The sequence below is a fragment of the Syngnathus leptorhynchus genome, chromosome 21, assembly GCF_054491065.1.
Source record: "Syngnathus leptorhynchus isolate UIUO chromosome 21, UIUO_Slep, whole genome shotgun sequence".
NCBI classification, from domain to species: Eukaryota; Metazoa; Chordata; class Actinopteri; order Syngnathiformes; family Syngnathidae; genus Syngnathus; species Syngnathus leptorhynchus.
In genome coordinates, this window is record NC_141215.1 from 971,359 (window position 1) to 994,310 (window position 22,952).

Consider the following 22,952-nt stretch of genomic DNA (forward strand, 5'->3'; position numbering starts at 1 on the left):
TCGAGAAGCACATTAGGGAGAGAGAGGAAGAGCAACGCTCTTTGCACAATATGGCAACAACTGCAACAGCTTTGTTTGCCACTCAGAAGAAACTGCCCGTAGAAAGTGTTGTTAATGTGAGAAAAGCAGAGGAGGCAAGGTGTGGCTGAACAAATTTTTGGCTCTGATGAGTGGGCAGACCTGCACACTTGGTGACATTCGCTAGATGTTGGCAGGAGCATGCTCCCTAGTGCAATTACAGGCGATTGAGGAAGCAGCAGGCACAGCGAGACTGGGGAGGGAGGTGCCCTTGCCACAAGTAGCAGCGCCCCTGTTTGAAAACATTAAAATGACTTTCCCACAACCCACCGATCTGGCCCCCACTATGTTTCCTTATGATGTGAAAATGTCACCTGCCCAACATTATGTAACATGTGTGGAGAGTTGGATTGAAACCACAGGTCGCCATCCGACTCTCACGCATGAGGCAGAGGTGCTCTTCCGGACGGCGCTGGTGGATGGACCTCTGCCAGATGTGAAGAAGCAGCTAATGTCATACCCTGACATTCTGGTTTGTGCCGAGGAACGATTTAAACGTCATCTTTTGCATCACTGCAGAATGTTACTGAGTCACAAGCTAAAGTTGATAACGAGACAGACGCATTATCCAAACAGTTGTTGAAATTACAGTTGGCAAAAATGCATGGTGAAGCTAAACAGTCAAAATCACAGAAAAAGGAAATGCAAATGTCAAAGGCTCCTCAGGTGGTGAGGCGCGGAAGAGGCCAGTTCCGGGGTGGATACAGAGGCCGGGGAGGGAATGCACCTGCTTACCCGGGGAGGGCAACATACAAACCCCATTCGCCACAACGCATGCTTCATCTGCAGCGAAACCGATCACTGGGCAAGAGAATGCCCGCAGTATCGACCGAGCGGATCCGCCCGCCCAGCCGGAGGCCCGCCACATCAACCCGAGGCGCCGATCCAACAAGCAGGAACAGCTCCGTCTGTGTGTGTGTGTCACAGGGTCTGTAGATGACTTTCAGACCCTAACCCTAACCCTTACCTGGATACGTGTCTAAGCCAAAATGTCCACTTACCTGCGCCGGAAAAGGCAATTATAAGCCAAACTAATGCCTGCATGAAGTCAAATCAGACGTGCAAGAAAGGAAAAAGAGCGAATTCAAACTGTCCTTAAACTAATATCAGTAAATAACGAAGCCCAAATTGAAGCGAAAGCCGCTGGCCCCGCCCACAAGGACGAGTATTAAAGGACCGCTCCGAGCTACAAGCTCTCAGTCTCGACGCGGCTTTGGAGGAGGAAGTGTCTCCCCATGCCATTAGTCCAATTAAGCTCCTAAATTAGTTGAGAATTCCTGTGTGTTAGACCTGAAGAAGGCAAATATATGCCGAAACGTTGTCGAAGGCCATACAGAGGTACGCAATAGAGAACGAGCGCAAAATGACGCCGATGAATACTTAGGAGCGAATGCCGAGCGCAAAATGGCGCCGATGAAAACCTAGTTAGTAGCGAGTGCAGAGCACAAAATGATGCCGTTGAGAACCCAATTGAAAGCCGATATGATTTCCGCACGGAGCTAAGGCTCTCGCTCTGCCCAAGCCAGGGAGAGACGAACAATTACGTGGGAGGTACGATTGCTTAGGAAGAATACATGCGCAGCTACGAATCACCCATTGCCAAGTCGAGACTCACTTATTACTTATGATACAAAGGCGACCGGAAAGCAAAAGTATGGACGGCAACAAACATCAAACACATGTCACAGACTCCAAAATAATCTTTATTAAAGCCAAATTCGGCAAGTCCAGCGCAGCTGGCACAGCCGCGTCGGGCAGGCTGCTTGGAAGCCAGTACTGGGGAGAATGCTTCGTGTGCAGGACAGTGCATTTTGTTCCTCTCTTCGGAGGGGAACTCCATTCCAATTCCAATCCTAACCCCTAACCCTCTTCTTCTTCTTTTGTTCTTTTTTAAAAAAATAAAAAAATTATAAAAAACAAAAAAATACTGTTTTGTTTTTTTTCACACACAAACCACGACCACATACATAAAAAAATCTTTATTGAAAAATGCCATATCAAGGCGACAGTGGGTGGACAGTGGTTCACCGTGGACGGCAGCACCGGCCGGTGTGCCGTGGTTTTGGACAGGGGTGGGGAGCGGGCCGCGGGGGAATGGACCGTGCGTTGCCCTTCTCTCCCTGGGGGGAACGTCAGTTCCCCAATCCAGGTGGGAGGAGGGCTCCATACTCCCACCCTAACCCTAACCAAGCCCAAAATGGAGCGCGGCCGTAGGCGCCGCCCTCTGGGACGTATATAGGGACCGCTCCGAGCGATGAGCTCTCGGTCTCGACGCGGCTCTGGAGGAGGACGTGTCTCCCCATGCCATTACTCCAATGAAGCTCCTAAATTATATGAGAATTCCTGTGTGCAGACCTGAAGAAGGCAAAACTATGCCGAAACATTGTCGAAGGCCACACAGAGGTACGCGATAGGGAACGAGCGCAAATGTCCCAAAACCCTAACCCCAACCCTAACCCAAATCCCCACCCAGCCCATACCGAGCGCAATTTGTTCGAGGGGCAGGACAAACATCCTCCGGCTTTCCAGAAGGCCTCCGATAAAACGCAAATGACGCGCCCGCCTGCGCACACTCGGGGTCAATTACCACCGCTGTCGCCTGCTTACGACCGGGCCCTGGCCACTTTCCTGGAATGGTGTACACCCGAGCGGGCGACTGGGAATCAGCAATAAACGTACTTACCAACAAATACCTGACTCACAAGAACGACCGCCACTGACCCCAATCCCATTTCCAGTTTATGTCCCACTGGGAACGTAACTTCCAAACGGGAGGCTCAATTCACCTACTTAGGACCAATCGGTTGGATTTAATTCGGACCCATTTGCCTCAAATCCCTACCTTGGATACTTACCTCAAATTGGAGCCACACCTCTGGTCTCTGGACCACGCCTACCTAAAAAACTTTGAAAAGGAAAAAATCAGCAAGCTACATCGGTGACCGTTTTGAGCCGCGGGACCTCCATACTTACCTGGGATACTTACCTCCAGTTGGGACCGAGCGACTGGTCCCCGGACCGCGCCCACCTATAAAAACAGTCAAAAACAACAAAGGTCTACCAATTGTCTCGTTGCAAAGTTTACAGGGGCCCGCAATACCCTAACCCTACCTGAATTATTCACTTACCTATAGTATGAAAGATGAAAAACTAAGAAAATAGAAATAAAAATGTTTTTACAAAAAATTAAATAATTAAAGGACCACTAACATCAAATAAAACAAAACGAAAAAAACCTAACCGACACAATATTCGAGTTCGTAATTTCCAATATCAAGACGCGATTAAACAGCGTTTTTTTAGGCTAGAACCAGTTTTATCTCTAAGAAACGAAATAACTCAAAAACGAAAACAAAAATGTAAAATTGGAAATTCTAACCGGGCAGGGTGTATAAAAGGACGCGCAGGGCGGCAGACGCTCAGTGCGTGGAGAGAGAGCAAAGAGGAAACAACTCAGCAGCAGTTACCAACAGTGGAATTACCTGACCCGTTCATTTGTTTGTTTGTGTGCCAGACCTGAGGAAGGCCCTAGCGGCCGAAACGTTGTCAGGGCACACAAATATTATTATAATACCGGTATAACACAATTCTAGAGATTATTACTGCATTTTTGAAAAAAATTCAAATAAAAACAATATCTACACCAACAACTTTTGATTACTTATATAACCAAGGCTACTCCGATCTGGCCATTTGCCCAATATTTCACTGTTCGCATAAAGCACGTGCCTCCAAAATAGACAGTGGCTGGACGACAGTTTGTTATGGGCGGCGACGCAAGCAGGCTCGCCAGCACCGGGAGCGGGGGGCAGGGTGGGGTCTCGGGGGATGTGCCCGTGCATCTCCCCTCCCCTCCGCTAGGTGGGGGGGGGGGGTCTCTATCTCATAACCCTAACCCTTACCCTAACCCTCTTCTACTACAAATCACAACTACCAGACTATACGTGTCAAACAGTTTCATCCGAATAATTGAGTTCATTAAAACAATTTTAACATTTCATAAAAAGCTTTTTAAAAAATTTTAAAAGACATTTAAAAAGACTAAAAAATCTAAAATACCTTGTTTTGGAACTCTTAAAAATATTTTTTTTGAAAAATTTTTAGAACGTTGACAATTAAACTATAAATACCAATTAGTTCGAAATCATTTATGGAATTTTAGGAGTGTTAAATACATATACAGGATAAAAGATAAAAATTAATTGAGGATTGGATTAAAAAGACATGGAAAAATATTACTGCATGAATGTACAATAAACAACAGAACGGATGAAACTAATTGGACCGGTGTATTTAGTGGTGTATGGTGAATAAAGTGGGATAAAATACAACAAGAGAAAATCGGAAAGTTAGAAAATTGAAATAAAGAAAAAAGAAGGGCGGGGAAAAGAGAGCATAAAAGGAGACGAGTACAAAACGGGCTCATTGTGCATTTGCCTTTCGAACGGTGAACTCTCTGCTCACATAAAAACTAGCCAGCTCTTTGATTAAAGAATATAAATATAATTTTGTGGGGGAGGGGAGTTTTCATTTCTTTTGTTTTGATAGTACCTGATGAAGACCGATTAAGGTCGAAACGTTGTATTTGTTTCAGTTCTTTTTTATGACATAGAATTTTGTTTTGTTGGTTTGGGCACAGTTACTGTGTTTGGGTTGTTGGGGTTTTGTTAATAATACTTACAGTTTATCAAAACATTAAAAATTTTAAAAAAATAATAAGCTGAAAAGCAACAATGTCAGAGTGGACGGTGGTTAGTCGTGGTCGGAGGGTGCCACGTCAGCCGCCCAATTTTTTGAGCAGGGGGGAAGGGGGATCCTGGGACCGGGAGGTCCGTGCACCTCCTCGCTCCTTTTGGAGTGGGTCTCAGTACCCAAAACCTAACCCTAACGCTAACCCTAACCCATTTGAATGTTAACATCAATTATTTTACTTTAACTTTCTATGACAATATTTTACAATTTAGTTTTATATGTTCAATAAACAAACAATCCTCAAATTTCACAGTGACTGTCTCCAATTGTTGATTTTCAAATAAAATGAATTTCTATCCCAAGGCGCTTTGCCTTTGTTTCATGTCATGGTTTTGACCATTGGCGTAGCAAGCAAGACAAGACTGGGAGTGATCTGACACTGAAAAAATAAGGACGACTTCCGCAAATGTCAACAACCGATGCCTCAATGACTCACCTACATCTTTATACTGCCAAATTACAGTCTGGTGTGTCTTTGTGGGGACCTTTTGGAGCAAACAAAAAACAAACACAAAGTGTTGAGTGTGGCAATAGTTTTATTCATTTTCAAGCCTCACTACACCATCACTAATGCTGGTAGTTACATGTTACTGTGCATGTCAGTTCTTCAATAACATGGATGGAACTGGCCCTTGATGCCATTCACAATTTTTTTAGGGTAGCTAAAAAATAAACCATGTCTGTAAGAACGTAAGATTTCTGCACTGCTCAGAGCACTGATTCATGAAACAAGTGTGCAAAAGCTTTTAACTTCCTAAACTCGCATTAACATATATTGCACACGTCTTTCGCCACTCGTGTGTCTGTTTGTGTGTGTGGGATTGACTGATTAAAAACTAAAAATAAATTAAATAGTGGCTGGTTTGAGCAGTACTCAAAACAGTTCTGCAGTGAGAGGTTTGGCCACATCCACAAAGTAGCAACTCAAAGCAAAGAGTGGCGGTCATTTGTTTCTTCTATTTCACTGTTAGGCAGCATACGATTTGGAGAAAAAATATTGAAACAACAAGGTCAGTTTCTTTGTTTTTATTTATTTCATTTCGATCTGACTTCTGTACACAGACTCTACTCAGTCAATTGTTATATGCTCCATGCATAGTCTTGCTAAAATTGGACTCAAGCTATCGGGAACACAACGGATAAGTCTGCTAGGTATTATTTTCAGGGTTTCTGGCTGATACAAGGTGAACTTTGGGAGTTATGGAAGCGCATCAACAAGCCAAAGCAGGACTCATCAGACTCAACCGTTAGGAAGAAGGGAACGTGCTTGAATGGGAGAGCTGCATGATGATCTCAATCTACACCCTTGATGGTTGGACATTTTGTCAAGCAACCTACTATAAAGCATTTTAGGATGCTCTTTTCTGACTCCATCTCTCCGTGGGTGTGTTGGCGAGGATAAGCAAAACAGCCTTTTCCTAAAATCATATTCATCCTCTGAACTGAATACCCAAACGGGCTCAGTATACAACAAAACAAATGAACTGATCACATTTCAATACTTTTGGAGTCGATTCTATGACATACACAAACTACGGCCCGCGGGCCACATCCGGCCCACCGGGCCGTTTAATCCGGCCCCCTGTGCCGTTTAATCCGACACACCAAACCTGAATAAATTGTATTATTAAACGTTTTTTTGTGGTCATTTTCCGTGCAATTACTATGTTTCACCAGTAGATGGGAAAGCACCTGCCCGCGCATTTACTCCCGGAAGTGCGTGTACCTACTCAGTAGTACGGACCCGGCGCACTCCGCGCTCTATTTCCATCAGTGCCGAATTTCGAGTGTGGGCTGTGACGTCAGCATTCTTGTAATTCGTGCGCTGACCTTTCAGATAGTTATCCGCTAATGCCACCCACAAACCTTCCCCTGAAATCCTTCCATCAAAATGAGTGGCCCGAGGAAAAGAAAGGTGCACACTGAGTGACGAATGTTAAAAAAAGAGTGGACAATTCGGCTCGACCTACGTGTGTGAGCAGACGTTCAGCCACATGAACGTCAACAAAGACCGTCACACATCTAGGTTAATGGACCGACACCTCGGGTCTATCCTAAGAATTACCACAACAAATTTTACTCCAGAACATGATGCACTAGCAACAAAGGGAGACCAACAATACTATTGAATTCTTTATTACTTTATTTAGATGTATTCTTTCACTGATTCTTCAAGATGATGTATTTGGTCAGAATGTTTGCTGTTTGATGTGATTTCGTCTCATTAGATGAACATATTTCATAAATCTGACCTGCAGGCACTGAAGTGATGGAAACTATTATTCATAATAACAGTGTCATATTTAATGAGAATCACTGATAGTAGTTTTTTGGTGAAATATTTTTTTAATGCAGTTAATAATTGCGTTTGTTTCCAAAAAGCTTTTTTTGAATATCCATGCTTTACTACCTACTAAAAGTAAAAACCTTCTTTGCAATAACCTCTACATATCATTTCTATTACTTCACACAAACACTACATCTACTCCTGGTTTGGCCCTCGGTCAAAATTTAGAACCCAATTCGGCCCGCAAGTCTAAAAGTTTGCCCACCCCTGGATTAGAATGTCTGCAGTGAAGGAGCATCTGTGATGTCTGGTATCACTCTTGCTCAAATCTGACTTTATGTGTTTGTGCGTTGACCTAATGATTGAGTTGGAGAATATAAAAATAAGATTTAGCTGTGTCAGTCTGGATATAAAAGCATGAACCTAATACAAGTTATAGTTAAAATACATACCTATGAAAGAGATACCCATTGTAACTAGATTACGTGGTTTTAATTGAATGATGATTTGCTCAAAGAAGTGATTCTGAATTGTGCTGGCTGTCTCTAAATTCCTTCCTGTTAAGTTGTGGTTGGCATTCTGTTGAAAAAGTGTCTCAATATTCCACAGTCACTGCTTTGGTCTTGAGGTATTCCATGAGAGCATCCTCTCCTGTGAATGAGAGAGCGACCCAATTGGAGTTATCACGACACCAAAGTTCTGATTTATACCAGCATAAAGTACGTACTTATTGAAATAATAATACCATAGCATAAACCTAAAAGAGCAGGATAAGCCAGGGAAAGATAACTGATCAAATAACTTACAATTTAACATTTGCACACACATTAAATGTTGTTGGATGACAAACATTTTTACTTTTGTCGAACTTGAGAATGGATTTTCTGAGAAAAATGTGCTTGAAGGCTGAGAGATGGAATGACAATTTTTTGTGAATTTTGTGTGAGTATTGTAGGAGTATTTTTTTTAATTTGAGATAAGTGGGGATGTTTGGCATTAGTCTGGAGAAACTCAATAGTTTAATGTTGGACTAGTTCGTCAAAAAATGTTTGAAATTACAAAAAAAGAGAAATAACGTATATTTTGTGAATATTTTAATGGACAAAATGTTGAATTTTTGAGTAAAATTCTTGACTCGGTAGGCATAAGCTATAGAATAACAAATTTGGAGTGATTCGAATCGGCGGCTCGGTGGAGCAGTGGGTAGCACGTCCGGCCAACAGCACCCCCCACTTGAGCGCGCTCACTAACACCCCCCACCGGACAAACCAGTGGTCTAACGATGCCCACTCTGGCGCTCTCACCCACCGATAAAAGGTGTCCTCTTTTTGAGAAAACCAAATCTGGTCACCCTAGGTCAGAGGTCGGGAACCTTTTTGGCGGACAGAGCCTTGAATGCCCATTTTTTAAATATAACTTCCCGTGAGAGCCATACCATAAAAAAACAAAAAACTTAAATACAATTAAATGGATGTATTTTAATTAAGACCAACGATTTTTTGAGTGGGGCGGCTCAGTGTTGCACTGGGTAGCACGTCCGCCTCACAGTTAGGATTGTGCGGGTTCGATTCCACCTCCGGCCCTCCCTGTGTGGAGTTTGCATGTTCTTCCCGTGTCCGCATGGGTTTTCTCCGGGCACTCCGGTTTCCTCCCACATCCCGAAAACATGCTTGGTGGGCCGATCGAAGACTCAAAATTGTCCCTAGGTGTGAGTGCGAGTGCGGATGGTTGTTCGTCTCTGTGTGCCCTGCGATTGGTTGGCAACCAGTTCAGGGTGTCCCCCGCCTACTGCCCGATGACGGCTGGGATAGGCTCCAGCACGCCCGCGACCCCCGTGGGGACTAAGCGGTTCAGAAAATGGATGGATGGATGGAGTGATTCGAATCACAAAAAAATTGAAATTAGAGGAGAAAGACAATAAATCCTCGTATGTATTTCAATTTTATATGGGTATTCAAAAGGGAAATGTAGAATTTTTGCTACATGACAATTTTGTGCATGTTGAAAATTCTAATGGTGAATTGAATGAGTCAAATACTTTAAATGCAAATCCAAAATGTTGAATGTGCCATTGGGAATAAATGGTGACCTCTTGATTTAATTTTTTTCAATTTTGCAATGAGAAAAGTACCGTAATTTTCGGACTATAAGTCGCTAAGGAGTATAAGTCGCACCAGCCATAAAATGCACAATAAAGTGAAAAAAAACACATTTAAGTCACACCGGAGTACAAGTCGCACTTTTGGGGCAAATTTATTTGTCAAAATCCAACACTGAAAACAGACATGAACCAGCAACAACAGGCTAAACGATACGGTCTATTAACGTGACATATACACAAACGAGGAGCTGAGAACGGGCCTGACGTAACATTCAGAGTTATTCAAGTAAGTATTACATAAATAACACGTTTATAGAACCATCTTATTCAGTTATTCAGGTAAGTATTACATAAATACTTGAATAACTTAAAGTATTTATGTAATACTTATTACATAAATTATTATGTAATTACATAATATTAGAGAGAATTATTATGTAATTACATATTAGAATTAGATAAACGTGTTATTTATTTCATAAATAACATGTTTATCAAACCATCTGTGTCACTCCAAATCATTAAATCCATCGATCAAATTCCTCGTTCTTTATGTCAACAACGCCGCGCGTGCGCTGCAGAGATCTAGTATAAAACTATGTTGTAGCGTTGACCAAGTACCAGGAAAGACGTGGGTTTATATAACAATATTATCAAACCATCTGTGTCACGCCAAATCATTAAATCCATCGATCAAATTCCTCGTTCTTTATTTCAACAACGCCGCGCGTGCGCTGCAGAGATCTAGTACATAACGATATTGTAGCGTGAACAAAGTACCAGGAAATACGTGGGTTTGGTAAACGGCTCTTTATTTAAAAAAAAAACAAGAGTTCAACGAGCCAACAACTACTGAACTTCCAGCCACGGAGGTGGAAGAGAGCCCTATAAATAGGACCGGGCCGTGCGTAAAAGCCATGTCCGAGCCCCATCCACCGTCCCCGGACAGCCACCTGGCCGAGCGCCGGCCCCCGACTTCCATCCACGGAGGTCAAAGAAAGCTCTCGTCGAGAAGGACCGGGCGTGCGTAAAAGCCATAATAGTTTTTCAAACCTTCTGTGTCACTCCAAATCATTAAATCCTTCAAACTCTTCGTCCTCCGTGTCACTTACAAACAAAGTCGCAAATGATGCCGATAGTACGTGGGGCCTTTCGTCATCTTCGTCATCCCGTGATCGAATCCTTTGCCTTTTATGTAAAGAACCGCCAAATGTCTGGTGGTGCAAATTATGGCAACGTTGTTAGGGTTTACAAACTATCTTGATCGTATGATTATGTTAGAATGTAGACTAGAATTATTAACTTTGTTTAAACCTTTTACCTTTCCTTGACTCTGAAATGTTTAACCATTCAGTTGTTGAAACTTTCACAATGGTGTGGAAACGTTCTTGCTTAGTTAGTCATCTATAATACTCCACTAGTTTCTATTTCCACGACCTTGTAAAACAATGAGCTGGGACCCTCCGCACTGATTAACCAGTTGCTGAGGTGACCACCAAACATGTCCAATGTCATCCCCACCCTACTTGTTCTCAATAAATATGCTCTTGTAAGAGACTAACGGCAGAGTTTGTTGGAACATTGCAGTACCTACAGTAATGAACAGGCTCTCCACTTTCAAGTGTTTAAAGGGCATACTGTCTCCCGTGTGGTTCTTGCTAAATAAGTTAGAGTGGGAACATGTCTAACAAACGTTATACGTACTTTGTCCCCAAGGTCATTTGAATGAACTAAATGTTTATAATTTGAAACAGGAATGATGTGTTGTCTGAAAAGAATGAGAATAGTTTGGGATCTAAAAAATGTGAAATTGTGAACATTTTGAAACAAGAAAAAATTATTCCCGGATGACATAAATTGTCTGAATATTTTGAAATTGAAATCGAGTGAATTGGGTGAAAAATGTGGAAGAAGATAGAGTACAAAAAGTGGGCAGAATAAAATATAAGAACAATAATAATAGTAATAATAATAACAATAATTTTAATAATAAACAACAGGAATAAAAATAGTTAATAATAGAGTCATTCGCCTGCTATTACTTACCAAGGTCTTTGCCAAAGCCAGATTGCTTGAAGCCTCCAAAAGGTGAAGCAACATCAGTCTTGTTGTATGTGTTGATGAATACTGTTCCAGCTTCCAAGTGTTCACTCACATACATGGCTTTGCTGATGTCACGTGTAAACACACCCGAAGCCAAGCCATACTCTGTGTCATTGGCTTGCTGTAGCACACCATCCACATCCCTGTAATTATAAGAAATAAAACATTTTAACACAGGACAAGCAAAAGGGCATTTTGATTACTAACCCATTTTTAAATTTGGACACGACCATGACAGGTCCAAAGGACTCCTCTTTGGCAATGAACATATGGTCTTCCACATCAGTGAACACGGTGGGCTCCATGAAGAAACCTGTCCGGAAAAAAAAAGAGAAAAAACAAAAACAAAAAACTAGTTCCCATTCTATAACACAAGAGCGCAATTGCACCCATCAAAATGGTTAATTTCTGGTCTTTGTTTAGGAAATACAAACAGGTAGGCTTTTGTTCTTTATGAGAAAAGGGATCAGAAATGATAATTAGATGAACACAAATTAAAAAAATAATAAAGAATAAAAGTTTGGAACCAACCTAAAATTTTTTTTCTAATAGCTACTAGTTTAATAATTGTATCTGCAACCAAGTCAACAGAAGAGTAAGATGTGTGAAGCGCTTTCTTACTTATCAAATCTTTTAGTTTAGAAAGAATTGAGCTAATTTACATTTGGTGTATAATTTTCCATCTGTGGCTGCCAACTCAATTTACGATTGATAATTGAGTGTTGTTAGGGTTTATAAACTATCTTGATCGTATGATTATGATTAAACTTTGTTTGAACCTTTTACCTTTCCTTGACTCTGAAAAGTTTAACCATTCAGTTGTTGAAACTTTCCAAATGGTGTGGAAACATCCTTGTTTAGTTAGTCATCTAGAATGCTCCACTAGGTTTTATTTCCACGACCTCGTAAAACAATAAACTGGGACCCTCTGCACTGGTTAACCATTTGCTGAGGTGACCACCAAACATGTCAAATGTCACCCCCACCCTACTTGTTCTCAATAAATATGCTCTTGTAAGAGACTCACGGCAGAGTCTGTTTGAACATTGCTGTACCTACAGTAACGGACAAGCTCTCCACTTGCAAGTGCTTAAAGGGCATACTGTCTCCCGTGTGGTTCTTGCAAAATAAGTTAGAGTCAGAACATCTCCAACAAGTGTTGTTAGTCACCTAAATGTTGAACAGAGACTGTGATGTAACGAAGTCAAATTCCTTGTTTGGCACGCTCAAACATGACGAATAAATTCTTCTTGAATCTTCTTGAATCTTGAAACCGGAGTGCCCGGAAAAAACCCACGCGGACACGGGGAGAACATCCAAACCATTCATTCACCTGTATTTGCAACAAATCCTTTATGACGGGTATGTTTCCTGATAAAATGAAAAAAGTGATTCAATTTTTTTTAAATGGTGAAAGGCAAATTGTGTCAAATTATAGACCCGTTTCTTTACCTTAAATTAATTTCTAACTTATGACTAAATATGATCGACTAAATGACCACCAATACGGCTTCAGAAACAAGTGATCAACATTTCTGCCAGTGATGGAATTTGTAGAAAATATAGCTAAAGACTATATGCTGAAATTTTTTTTTTTATCACTGAGAAGAATAACCTGTGGTATTCCACAGGGTTCGGTAATTTATTTTTGCACAGGGGATAACAACTAGTATCTGCAAGGGTTAATGCAATTTTGTTATTGATCCGGTTTGTTTGTTATTGTAGAATGACAATAAAAGCTTTCTATTCTATTCTCAAAACAGTACAGTATCGTGTTCCAAAATGGTTTGATGTTGATAAATTATTATCATTAAATTTCGTATCATTACCGTATTTTTTGACTACAAGTCGCGTTTTTTTTTCCATAGTTTGGGTGGGGGGGTCGACTTATACTCAGGAGCGACTTATATGTTAATTATTTTCACAAATTTTCAAAATTGAAAAATCCGCAATGTAGTGAAACCGCGATAAACGAACCGCGATGTAGCAAGGGATTACTGTCATTTGAACTGCAAGTGACGTCACCCGCGCGGCGGTTGTTTACATAAAGGACAATGGATTTGATCACGGGATGACGAAGATGACGAAGGGCCCCACGTTTGAAGGATTTAATGATTTGGAGTGACACAAGGTTTGAAAAACTTGTTATTTATGTTATAGTTATTTGATATATTTTATTTTGTGTAGCACGTATATGTTTTTATCGTTACAGTTCAGTCGTTGTTGGCTCGTTGAACTCTTGTTTTGTTAAATAAAGAGCCGTTGGTACTTTGCTAACGCTACAATATAGTTATATACTAGATCTGTGCAGCGCACGCGCGGCGTTGTTGACATAAAGGACGAGGAATTTGATCGATGGATTTAATGATTTGGAGTGACACAGATGGTTTGATAATGTTGTAATACGATAGTTATTTGATATATACTTTATATATTGTTATATGGGTCCGACGTCAGCGGCGCATACGCGGCATAGTTTACATAAAAGACAATCAAGGGATTTAATGAATTGGAATGACACAGATGGTTTGATAAATGTGTTATTTATGAAATAGTTATTTGAATAACTCTGACTGTTACGTCAGGTCCGTTCTCAGCTCATTGTTTGTGTATATGTCACGTTAGCATACCATATTGTTTAGCCTGTTGTTGCTGGTTCATGTTTGTTCTTGGTAATGGATTTTGACAAATACATTTGCCACCAAAAGTGCGACTTATACTCCGAAGCGACTTATATATGTTTTTTTTTCACTTTATTGTGCATTTTATGGCTGGTGCGACTTATACTCAGGAGCGACCTTTAGTCCAAAAAATACGGTAATTGAATAAAGGGCGGCTCAGTGTTGCACTGGGTAGCACGTCCGCCTCACAGTTAGGAGGGTGCAGGTTCGATTCCATCTCCGGCCCTGCTTGTGTGGAGTTTGCATGTTCTTCCCTTGTCCGCATGGGTTTTCCTCCGGGCACTCCGGTTTCCTCCCACACCCCGAAAACATGCTTGGTGGGCCGATTGAAGACTCCAAATTGTCCCGAGGTGAAAGTGCGAATGGTTGTTTGTCTCTGTGTGCCCTGCGATTGGCTGGCAACCGGTTCAGGGTGTCCCCCTCCTACTGCCCGATGACAGCTGGGATAGGCTCCAGCACGCCCGCGACCCCCGTGGGGACAAAACAGTAAAGAAAATGGATGGATGGATGGTTCAATGACAGTTAATCTATGAGTCTCTATTTTAGAGATTTTCAATCACTCATGAACACGCCAACTAGCCTAAATATCGTTTTTATGTCTTTGTTTTGGTCTGGTTTTGTATTTCTTATACATCCTTTTAGTCTGTTTTACATTTCATGAAATTACAGTAATTTTTGGACAATAAGTCGCGGTTTTTGTCATAGTTTGGGCGGGGGGGCCACTTATACTCAGGTGCGACTTATATGTGATTTTTTTTCCACTTTATTGTGCATTTTATGGCTGGTGCGACTTATACTCCGGAGCGATTTATAGTCCGAAAATTACGGTAATTAATATTTTTGCAAACTTTCTAGAGAAATTCTTTTACTGCACATTTTCTTTCATTCACTATAACAAATGTTTGTGATACGAGTCGTTACCATCTTACATGAATCGGAAGTTTTGCATCATGTTGATTTGTTTGTATTTTACCTGGCCTGTCCACTTGTTTGCCGCCGTATACCAATGTAGCGCCTTCTTTTGTTCCAACATCACAGTACTCCAGCAGCTTGTCCAGGTGTGCTTTGTGATTCTGTGGCCCATGATCCGTGGATCGATCTAGCGGGTCTCCAATTTTCATCTTCTTTAACTCCGCCACCTTAGTGAAGGGAAGGGAGAGAGTTTATTGAATCCTAACAATGCAATATGAAGTGCTAATCAAAATGGAAAGACTTTGCTAAGACTATGACAGCCTTTCCACTTGACAAAACTCACCACGCGGCTGATGAATTCATCATGAATTGATTCCTCCACAAAAAGGCGCCCAGCGGCAATGCAATTTTCCCCTTTGTTGAAATACACTGAGCTCATACCCTGTAATGATGACAAGAGTAACAAATGATAAAATCCATTTTATTAAACCCTCAGATTTATTATTTAGTATCACAGCAAATATTGAATTGAGAAAAATACGCTTGGAGAACTTGGTATGGGGAGAGGCAGAATTTATTGATTACATCAACAATTATTCAATTCAATTAGTTAGAGTCAGAACATCTCTAACATTTTTTGGTGCCGTGACCCGGATTCCAACATACCCACTGCTGATCGACGGAGAACGACGTGCTGCATTGTCGACAAGCCAGCGTCCATTAGGAGGACCTGGTAAAGAAAAGACCTGGCAAGAAAATTTTTCGCTGGGCCAGCATCTTAGGTCTGCCTTCGTCTGACAACAGTGGATTGACGGGATCCGGCAGTGCAACGAACCAGGGGACAAGTAAGTTAAAGCCCTAAAATTGTGTGATTGTGTTGTTGTGAAACGCGTAAGAGTGGAAAGTGCACAAATTATAGCTTGGGTTTAAGTCCCAGTGGAAGGAACAGACTAAGAAAAACATAGCTTCCTTTTTCGTTCATCAAAGATGTGCGTAGATTCTTCTTTGTCTGTTCTTCCAAGCTACGGAATCTGGGTTGGGTTGGAGTCCCAGTGGAAGGAACGTGCTAAGAAACACAGAGGTTCTTTTTTGTGATTCAAAGAAGAGTGTAGATTTTTCTTTGTTTGTTTTTCCGAGCCAAAGAACAGCTTGGGTCCAAGACCCAGTGGAAGGAACGGGTTAGAAAAGACACACTTCTTTTTCTTAATTGGAGAAGGGCGTAAATTCTTTTTTTGTCCGTTTTTTCCCAGCTGTTTGGAAGGGTTATACACCCATCCGAGATAGGCCTAAAAGTAAAAAAGCGCTAAGTTGTGTGGTTGAGTGTGTGACTGGTAGGAAAATTTGACTAAGAGGCAATTGTTGTTGAACGGTCAATTTAAACCTGCATTGAGGATCCTCAAAGAAAAACAAAAACAATTTTTTTTTTGAAAATAAATGGGAAAATCCTGAAATACCAAATTAAGATGGGAAATAAAAACGGTAAATCTCTTGCTCTTGAAGGAAATGAGAAGTTCATGGCGAGTAGATTTCTTGAATACATGCCTAAGTGGAAGAAAAAGTATGGAGTAGAAGGGAAGATGAAAGTTGAAATGTGGAAGAAGTGATAGATGTTTTGGAGTGTGGCTAGGAAGACAAAAGGACTGAGAAAGGAAAGAAAAGAGAGAGAATTGAGTTGTGCTAGATAGAGTGTGGTTGGAAGCTTCACAAGGGAGAAGAGAACAAATTCAAAAGACAAAACATAGAAAGATGAAAAGTGATGAGGTCACAAGTGTTTGTCAGACCAGAACACAATAAGGCCCCAGTGCGCAGGCGCAAGGCCGCAGCTCAAGGCGCGGCTCAAACAGTGGGGCAAAAGGAGCTTTCGCTCCTATGCAAATCAGGTATCCAAATTTAAAAGACCTGAAGCCTTTCAAAGAAAGAAATCTGTTTGTAGGCAGAAACTGGTTTGCACTAATGCTCATTAGTGTCTCACCCTGATGACAAATTCGAAAGACAGAAAACATGTTTTCTGGAATTGGATGAAGCAAAATTGTGGATTTCACACATTGCAAAACTAAATTTGAGAAAAATAATTGATTAGTTGTGTTGTAAGAGTCTACAAACTTCTATATTTTAGTTAAATCCGAGAGATTGAGTTGGTTAATTCAAAAAAAATAAAAAATAATACTGATTAATTCGCCAGCTGTTTTTTTGTGTTGAGTTTCTTTTTGGATTGGTGAATTGTTCTATCGGGAACATTAGGAATAATTAGGATAGGGATTGTGTTGAGAATGGTATATGAATGTTGTGTGGAGGACTTGGATAACTTGAGACCAATGTGATGAAAAGACTCCTCTTTGGTGACTGTGTGTGAGATGCGAATGAGCAGGGACGAATGATTTCCTGAATGAAAGGAAAATATTGGTTGAATGGTTGAAGTTGTTGGAGACTACTATGGGAAATTAGTAGAGCAACTTTGACGAAAGAGTGATTTTGTGCAAGTTAAATGCTAAGGAAAAAAAAAAAAAAACCCAAAGAAAAAGTTGCTTTTGGATTGCTAATTACTAACGAAGCTATGAGGAAGTGGTGTGGGTGTTTCAAAGGGCACGCGCTTATGCGCTTCCCTGGCTCATGCTCATCAACATTTGTTTGACTGATCAAAGGAACTATTTGCTGCAGGACTTAACATCCAAATCCAACCGGGATCAGAGAATCTCCTTTAAACCAGGAGGCAATAAATGGGATAGCCCCTGTCATAAATGGTCTTTTGTCAGGAGGAATCATTAGGAAGTGCTTGGATTCTCCTTGCAAGACTCCTGTTTTTCCAGTCTAAAGGGCCAATAAAATTGATTGGCGAATGATACAAGATTTCCGAGAAGTAAATGAAGCAGTACAGACAGGAGCACCTAATGTGCCTGACCCACACACGCTTCTAAACACTTTTTAAGGCAGCAGCAATTGCGACACGTGGGCCTTGCCATGTGTCGACAGGGGGGATGAGGTCCATCATACATCAACAATTCACTCCCTTTGGTTTAGATGCTTACTTAAAAAAAAAATGTAAAGCATGTCCTGTTTGTGTTAAACATAATCCACAAGGAAACATGAGACCTAAGAGAGGCTAATTTCCAAAACCGTCTTACCCATTCCAAATCATGCACATGGATTTTATTGAAGTCACACAAAGTGGACCTCACAAATACTGCCTAGTGATGATTGATGCATTATCCAAATGGGTTGAAATAGTTCCATCTAAACGAGTAGATGCCTTAACAGTGGCAAAAGCCATTTGCAAAGCCGTCATACCGGCTCATGGCATCCCGCAGATCATTTACAGTGACAACGGTCCACACTTTGTGAACCAAGTTGTACAAAACATAGCTGTACACCTTGGGATAACGTTAAAAAAACCACTGCGCTTGGCACCCATCCAGTGCAGGCCTGGTTGAACGAGCAAACGCTACTATCAAAAGCATTTCAGAAGGGCTATCGCCTTTTGAAATCATCCATGAGAGACCATATATACTACCTGTGTTCACTGCAGATTTGCAAAAAGCAGATGAAGAACAGTCCTTGGCAGATTACATGATCAGGACGCTCAAAATGGAAGATGTGTCAAATGCAAATTTACTGCCGCCTGATCTTCCTTCCCCACAGGTTGACAACCCCATCAAGCCAGGAGACTGGGTCTACATCAAGGTCATCAAAAGAAAGAACTGGGCCAGCCCACGGTGGGAGGGATCATTCCAAGTCTTGCTGACTACCCCCACTGCAGTAAAGATTGCTGAACGGCCCAGCTGGATTCACCTCAGCCACTGTAAGTTGCAGAGAGTGCTGGACCCCTCATTCGGAGTGGTGGGGAAGCCCAACTTCAAAGGGGCTTCATCAGTTAGGGTGGGGCGTTTCAATGTTGGTGAAGAATCCAGCAATACCCACTCCGCTAGGCGAGGAGATGTCCCGGTGTCTCTGCCATCCTAGTAGCAACGGAATTCCATATGCCAGGTGGATTCTATGCTGCGCTGTGGTTGGAGTGTGCTATGGTTTGTGGGCTCATCTGAATGGACCAATGGACAGTGTCATTCGTAGAAGAAGATGGTCACGATGAGAATTTTGAGGACTGGTCATGGGACCCCAGAAACCCATACGAAACCAACGCTTGGTACCGGTATGTGAAGTTCACTGTGAGAGCTCACACACAGGAGGGATGCTATGTGTGTTCCAAACTCCCCCCCTTCCTCCACAAAAGTTTACCTGGAGGCCAGAACAATGACTGTCCTACCGCCCTGGACTCACAGAAAAGAACCTGTGATCGAACTCTTTTGGATTAATGTCAACGCAATTGTTGAAGGATGAAAGATGCCACAAGTGGCCTAAAGAAGAAGGCCACCTGGAGTGAACTACACATGCTACATCCAAGGGAATACAACCCACAAATGCATTGACAACGACTGCTCTCCAGGAGGAAACTGAATGGGAGCTTTGGACATCACCGCTGAGTGTCAGGATAAGAGAGCCATTTCGAGTGGTGACGGATCTCCCACTAATATGGCTGCACCATCAAACGGGACCTATTTCACACAGAATGGCTGGTGGCTTTGTGGTCACAAGGTTTATCCGATGCTGCCCGCCAACTGGACAGGAGTGTGTGCACCAGTGTGGGTGACAGACCACACCTACAGGATACAACATCAGCTGATGACAGCACGCAACTCTTCTGGACGTCGACGCAGGGCTGTTGTGACCTTTGACCCTCATGATCCTGTCTGGGGTCAGTGATGGACAAAACAGAGTGATTCAGGCTATTGAACAAATGGTCTTGCAAAACAGGATGGTTCTGGACTTGATGACTGCAACACGAGGGTTCCAGCAAGGAAGCAGATCCACCATCGACAGGGTCCCCGCCCCCAGTTCAACTAGAGGCAGAATAATCCTCTTCCCCCTTGGTGGCCAGGTAGTCTACCCTGGCCACTGAAGACTGAAGACGACAACCGCGCGGCAGACATTTCCAGGTTCTCCCCCGATGAAGCAGTGCTGCAAAGGGGGTGAGAATTGTGCTCACCCTCCAACAGTGGGCGTGCCAAGCCCCCGACGGCTGAATAATCACGAGCAATTTTTGTCATGACTGTTGTTATTGGTAACATTCTGGTCGCCTAAGGCAGAGGGACCGTGTGAGACTCTTCCTGCATTATAACATCTTGCCGCAGGTTTTTCACTCACACACTAAAATTGATCTACGTAGATTGCGTAGATGATGTTTAGCCGAGCATGTTTTACAAGAACTTAATGATTTGGCCATCGAAAATGCTTCGCAAGTGATGGGTACAAGGATGTGCTGTTCCTGTGTTTAGATTTTTTTCGTTGTTTTTCTTTCTTCATTATATTTTCTTACTTATGTTTGATGAATCGGGGTGACATAATCATATGATAAACAGGCGGGATATGTTAGGGTTGATAGGTTAGTTTGATCCTATGCTTATGTTGGAATGTAATCTGTAATAATTAACATAGCTTGTCCTGTCTTAACAAAGTGCTAAGATCCTTTCAACTGATTGACCAACTGCAGAGGAAGCAATCAGAGGTGTTCTGTTTACTCAACATTGTAAAACACCCCCTGCTGTGACCCCCTGAGAGGCCAGGGGTTCACCCCCACCTTGGCCACTCTTACCCCCACCCTTCTTCTTTCAATAAATACTCTCTTGCATGAATCCAAAGTCAGAGTCTGTTCGAACATTGCTGTACCTACAGTAACGGACTGGCTCTCCACTTGCAAGTGCTTAAAGGGCATACTGTCTCTCGTGTGGTTCTTTCAAAATAAGTTAGAGTCAGAACATCTCTAACACAATTGTATTCATAAAGAGACAGCAAATGGCTGACTAGTTTTCCTCCAAAAGTCTCATTTACAGTATGAGGCCATTTCCCTTATATTTGCTGTATATGGAGCAAGGAAGGAAGGAAGGAAGGAAAGAAGGAAGGAAGGAAGGAAGGAAGGAAGGAAGGAAGGCGTCAGTCGGTCAGATGGATGGGTGAGTGGATGGATGGATTATTAAAATAATTACCGTAATTTTTGGACTATAAATCGCGGTTTTTGTCATAGTTTGGGTGGGGGGGGGGGCAACTTATACTCAGGAGCGACGTATATGTGATTTTTTTCACAAATTTTCAAAATTCAAAAATCCGCAATGTAGTGAAACCGCGATAAACGAACCGCGATTTAGCAAGGGATTACTGTCATTTCCATGGCAAGATGGCGGCGCGTGCACACGCAGCGGCCTCTCTCCGTCCCTGCCGATCTGTGTTTTTGTTCATTTAATGAGTGTTTGTCAGACAGTTTTATGTGTTTGTCTGATCGCACCACGTAGCGCTACGAGTACAGCAGGCAGGTTCTGCTCGACGTCGGCGAAAGCGAGTTTTGCGGCGTTTCGGACTTTGGTGCGGGGACATTAAAGTCACTGGGACTACAATGCCTGCATCATCGCTGGACTCGTCTGCTACTCCTTCCCCGGACCAGCAGCGTCGGAAGCGGTGTGCGAGGAGGCAGAAGAGGGGGAAGCGCGGAGGCGTCCGGGCCAGGCTAGCGGCGTGCCCAACTCGCCCGGCCGTGCCTTCCATTCTTATGGCGACTGTCAAGGTCGCTGGACACCGGACTCTGCTGTGCTACTGGAGCGGCTGGCGTGCTGTCGAGCGGACCGGGCACTTATTACTTCTTCGTTGCTCTTGTCTGTTCGTTTTTACTCTTTGTGCTATATGGTGCGAGTGTTGTGTACTGTCTAGTCACCGTGGGACGGTGGGGAACGTAATTTCGATCTCTTTGTGTGCCTGGCATGTGGAGAAATTGACAATAAAGCGGACTTTGACTTTTGACTTGACTTTGATTTGAACTGCAAGTGACGTTACCCGTTTGTTTACATAAAGGACAGAGGATTCGATGACGAAGATGGCGAAGGGCCCCACGTACTACCGGCATCATTAGCGGCTTTGTTTGTAAGTGACACGGAGGACGAAGAGTTTGAAGGATTTCATGATTTGGAGTGACACAGAAGGTTTGAAAAACTATTATGGCTTTTACGCACGCCCGGTCCTTCTCGACGGGAACTCTCTTTCACCTCTGTGGATGGAAGTCGGGGGCCGGCGCTCGGCCAGGTGGCTGTCCGGGGACGGTGGATGGGACTCGGACATGGCTTTTACGCACGCCCGGTCATACTCTACGAAGCTTTCTTTCACCTCCGTGGATGGAAGTCGGGGGCCGGCGCTCGGCCGGGTGGCTGTCCGGGGACGGTGGATGGGGCTTGGACATGGCTTTTACGCATGCCCGGTCCTATTTATGGAGCTCTCTTCCACCTTCGTGGCTGGAAGTTCAGTAGTTGTTGGCTTGTTGAACTCTTGTTTTGTTAAATAAAGAGCCGTTTACCAAACCCACGTCTTTCCTGGTACTTTGTTAACGCTACAATATAGATCTAAACGAGATCTCTGCAGTGCGCGCGCGGCGTTGTTGACATAAAGAACTAGGAATTTGATTGATGGATTTAATGATTTGGAGTGACACAGATGGTTTGATAATATTGTTGTAATATGATAGTAATTTGAAATATACTTTATATATCGTTTTATGGGTCTGTGGAATAATTAGAAATGCAAATCACGACGAGTCCGATGGCGTGCGTACACGGCATTGTTTACATAAAGCAAGATTGGTGGATTTAATGAATTGGAGTGACACGGATGGTTTTATAAACGTGTTATTTATGTAATACTTTAATAACTCTGAATGTTACATCAGGCCCGTTCTCAGCTCCTCGTTTGTGTATATGTCACGTTAGCATACCGTATCGTTTAGCCCGTTGTTGCTGGTTCATGTCTGTTTTTGGTGTTGGATTTTGACAAATATATTTGCCCCAAAATTGTGACTTCTACTCCGGTGCGACTTATATATGTTTTTTTTCACTTTATTGTGCATTTTATGGCTGGAGCGACTTGTACTCCGGAGCGATTTATAGTCCGAAAATTACGGTAGATTATGTGATTTAAACCCAGGTGTGCTCACTTAACCTGAGTTCACAAC

The 22,952-nt window shown here is 42.5% G+C and overlaps 1 protein-coding gene across 3 annotated transcripts in view; it reads right to left on the reverse strand.

The window, feature by feature from the left end:
* Positions 1–5,841: 5,841 nt before the first annotated feature.
* The window catches only part of aldh1l2 (aldehyde dehydrogenase 1 family, member L2), a 70,281-nt gene continuing 53,170 nt past the window's right edge, over positions 5,842–22,952 (reverse strand). For 2 of the 3 annotated variants that reach the window (XM_085902209.1, XM_085902207.1), the window contains exons 19-23: positions 15,258–15,356; positions 14,976–15,141; positions 11,529–11,634; positions 11,265–11,464; positions 5,842–7,768 (exon numbers count right to left, since the gene is read on the reverse strand). In XM_085902209.1, coding sequence (XP_085758335.1) covers positions 7,713–7,768; positions 11,265–11,464; positions 11,529–11,634; positions 14,976–15,141; positions 15,258–15,356 — 627 coding nt within the window. In that variant the 3' untranslated portion in view covers positions 5,842–7,712. Of the gene's footprint in view, positions 7,769–11,264; positions 11,465–11,528; positions 11,635–14,975; positions 15,142–15,257; positions 15,357–15,584; positions 15,981–22,952 lie in introns of those variants that run through there. The other variant, XM_085902210.1, reaches the window with a different exon arrangement.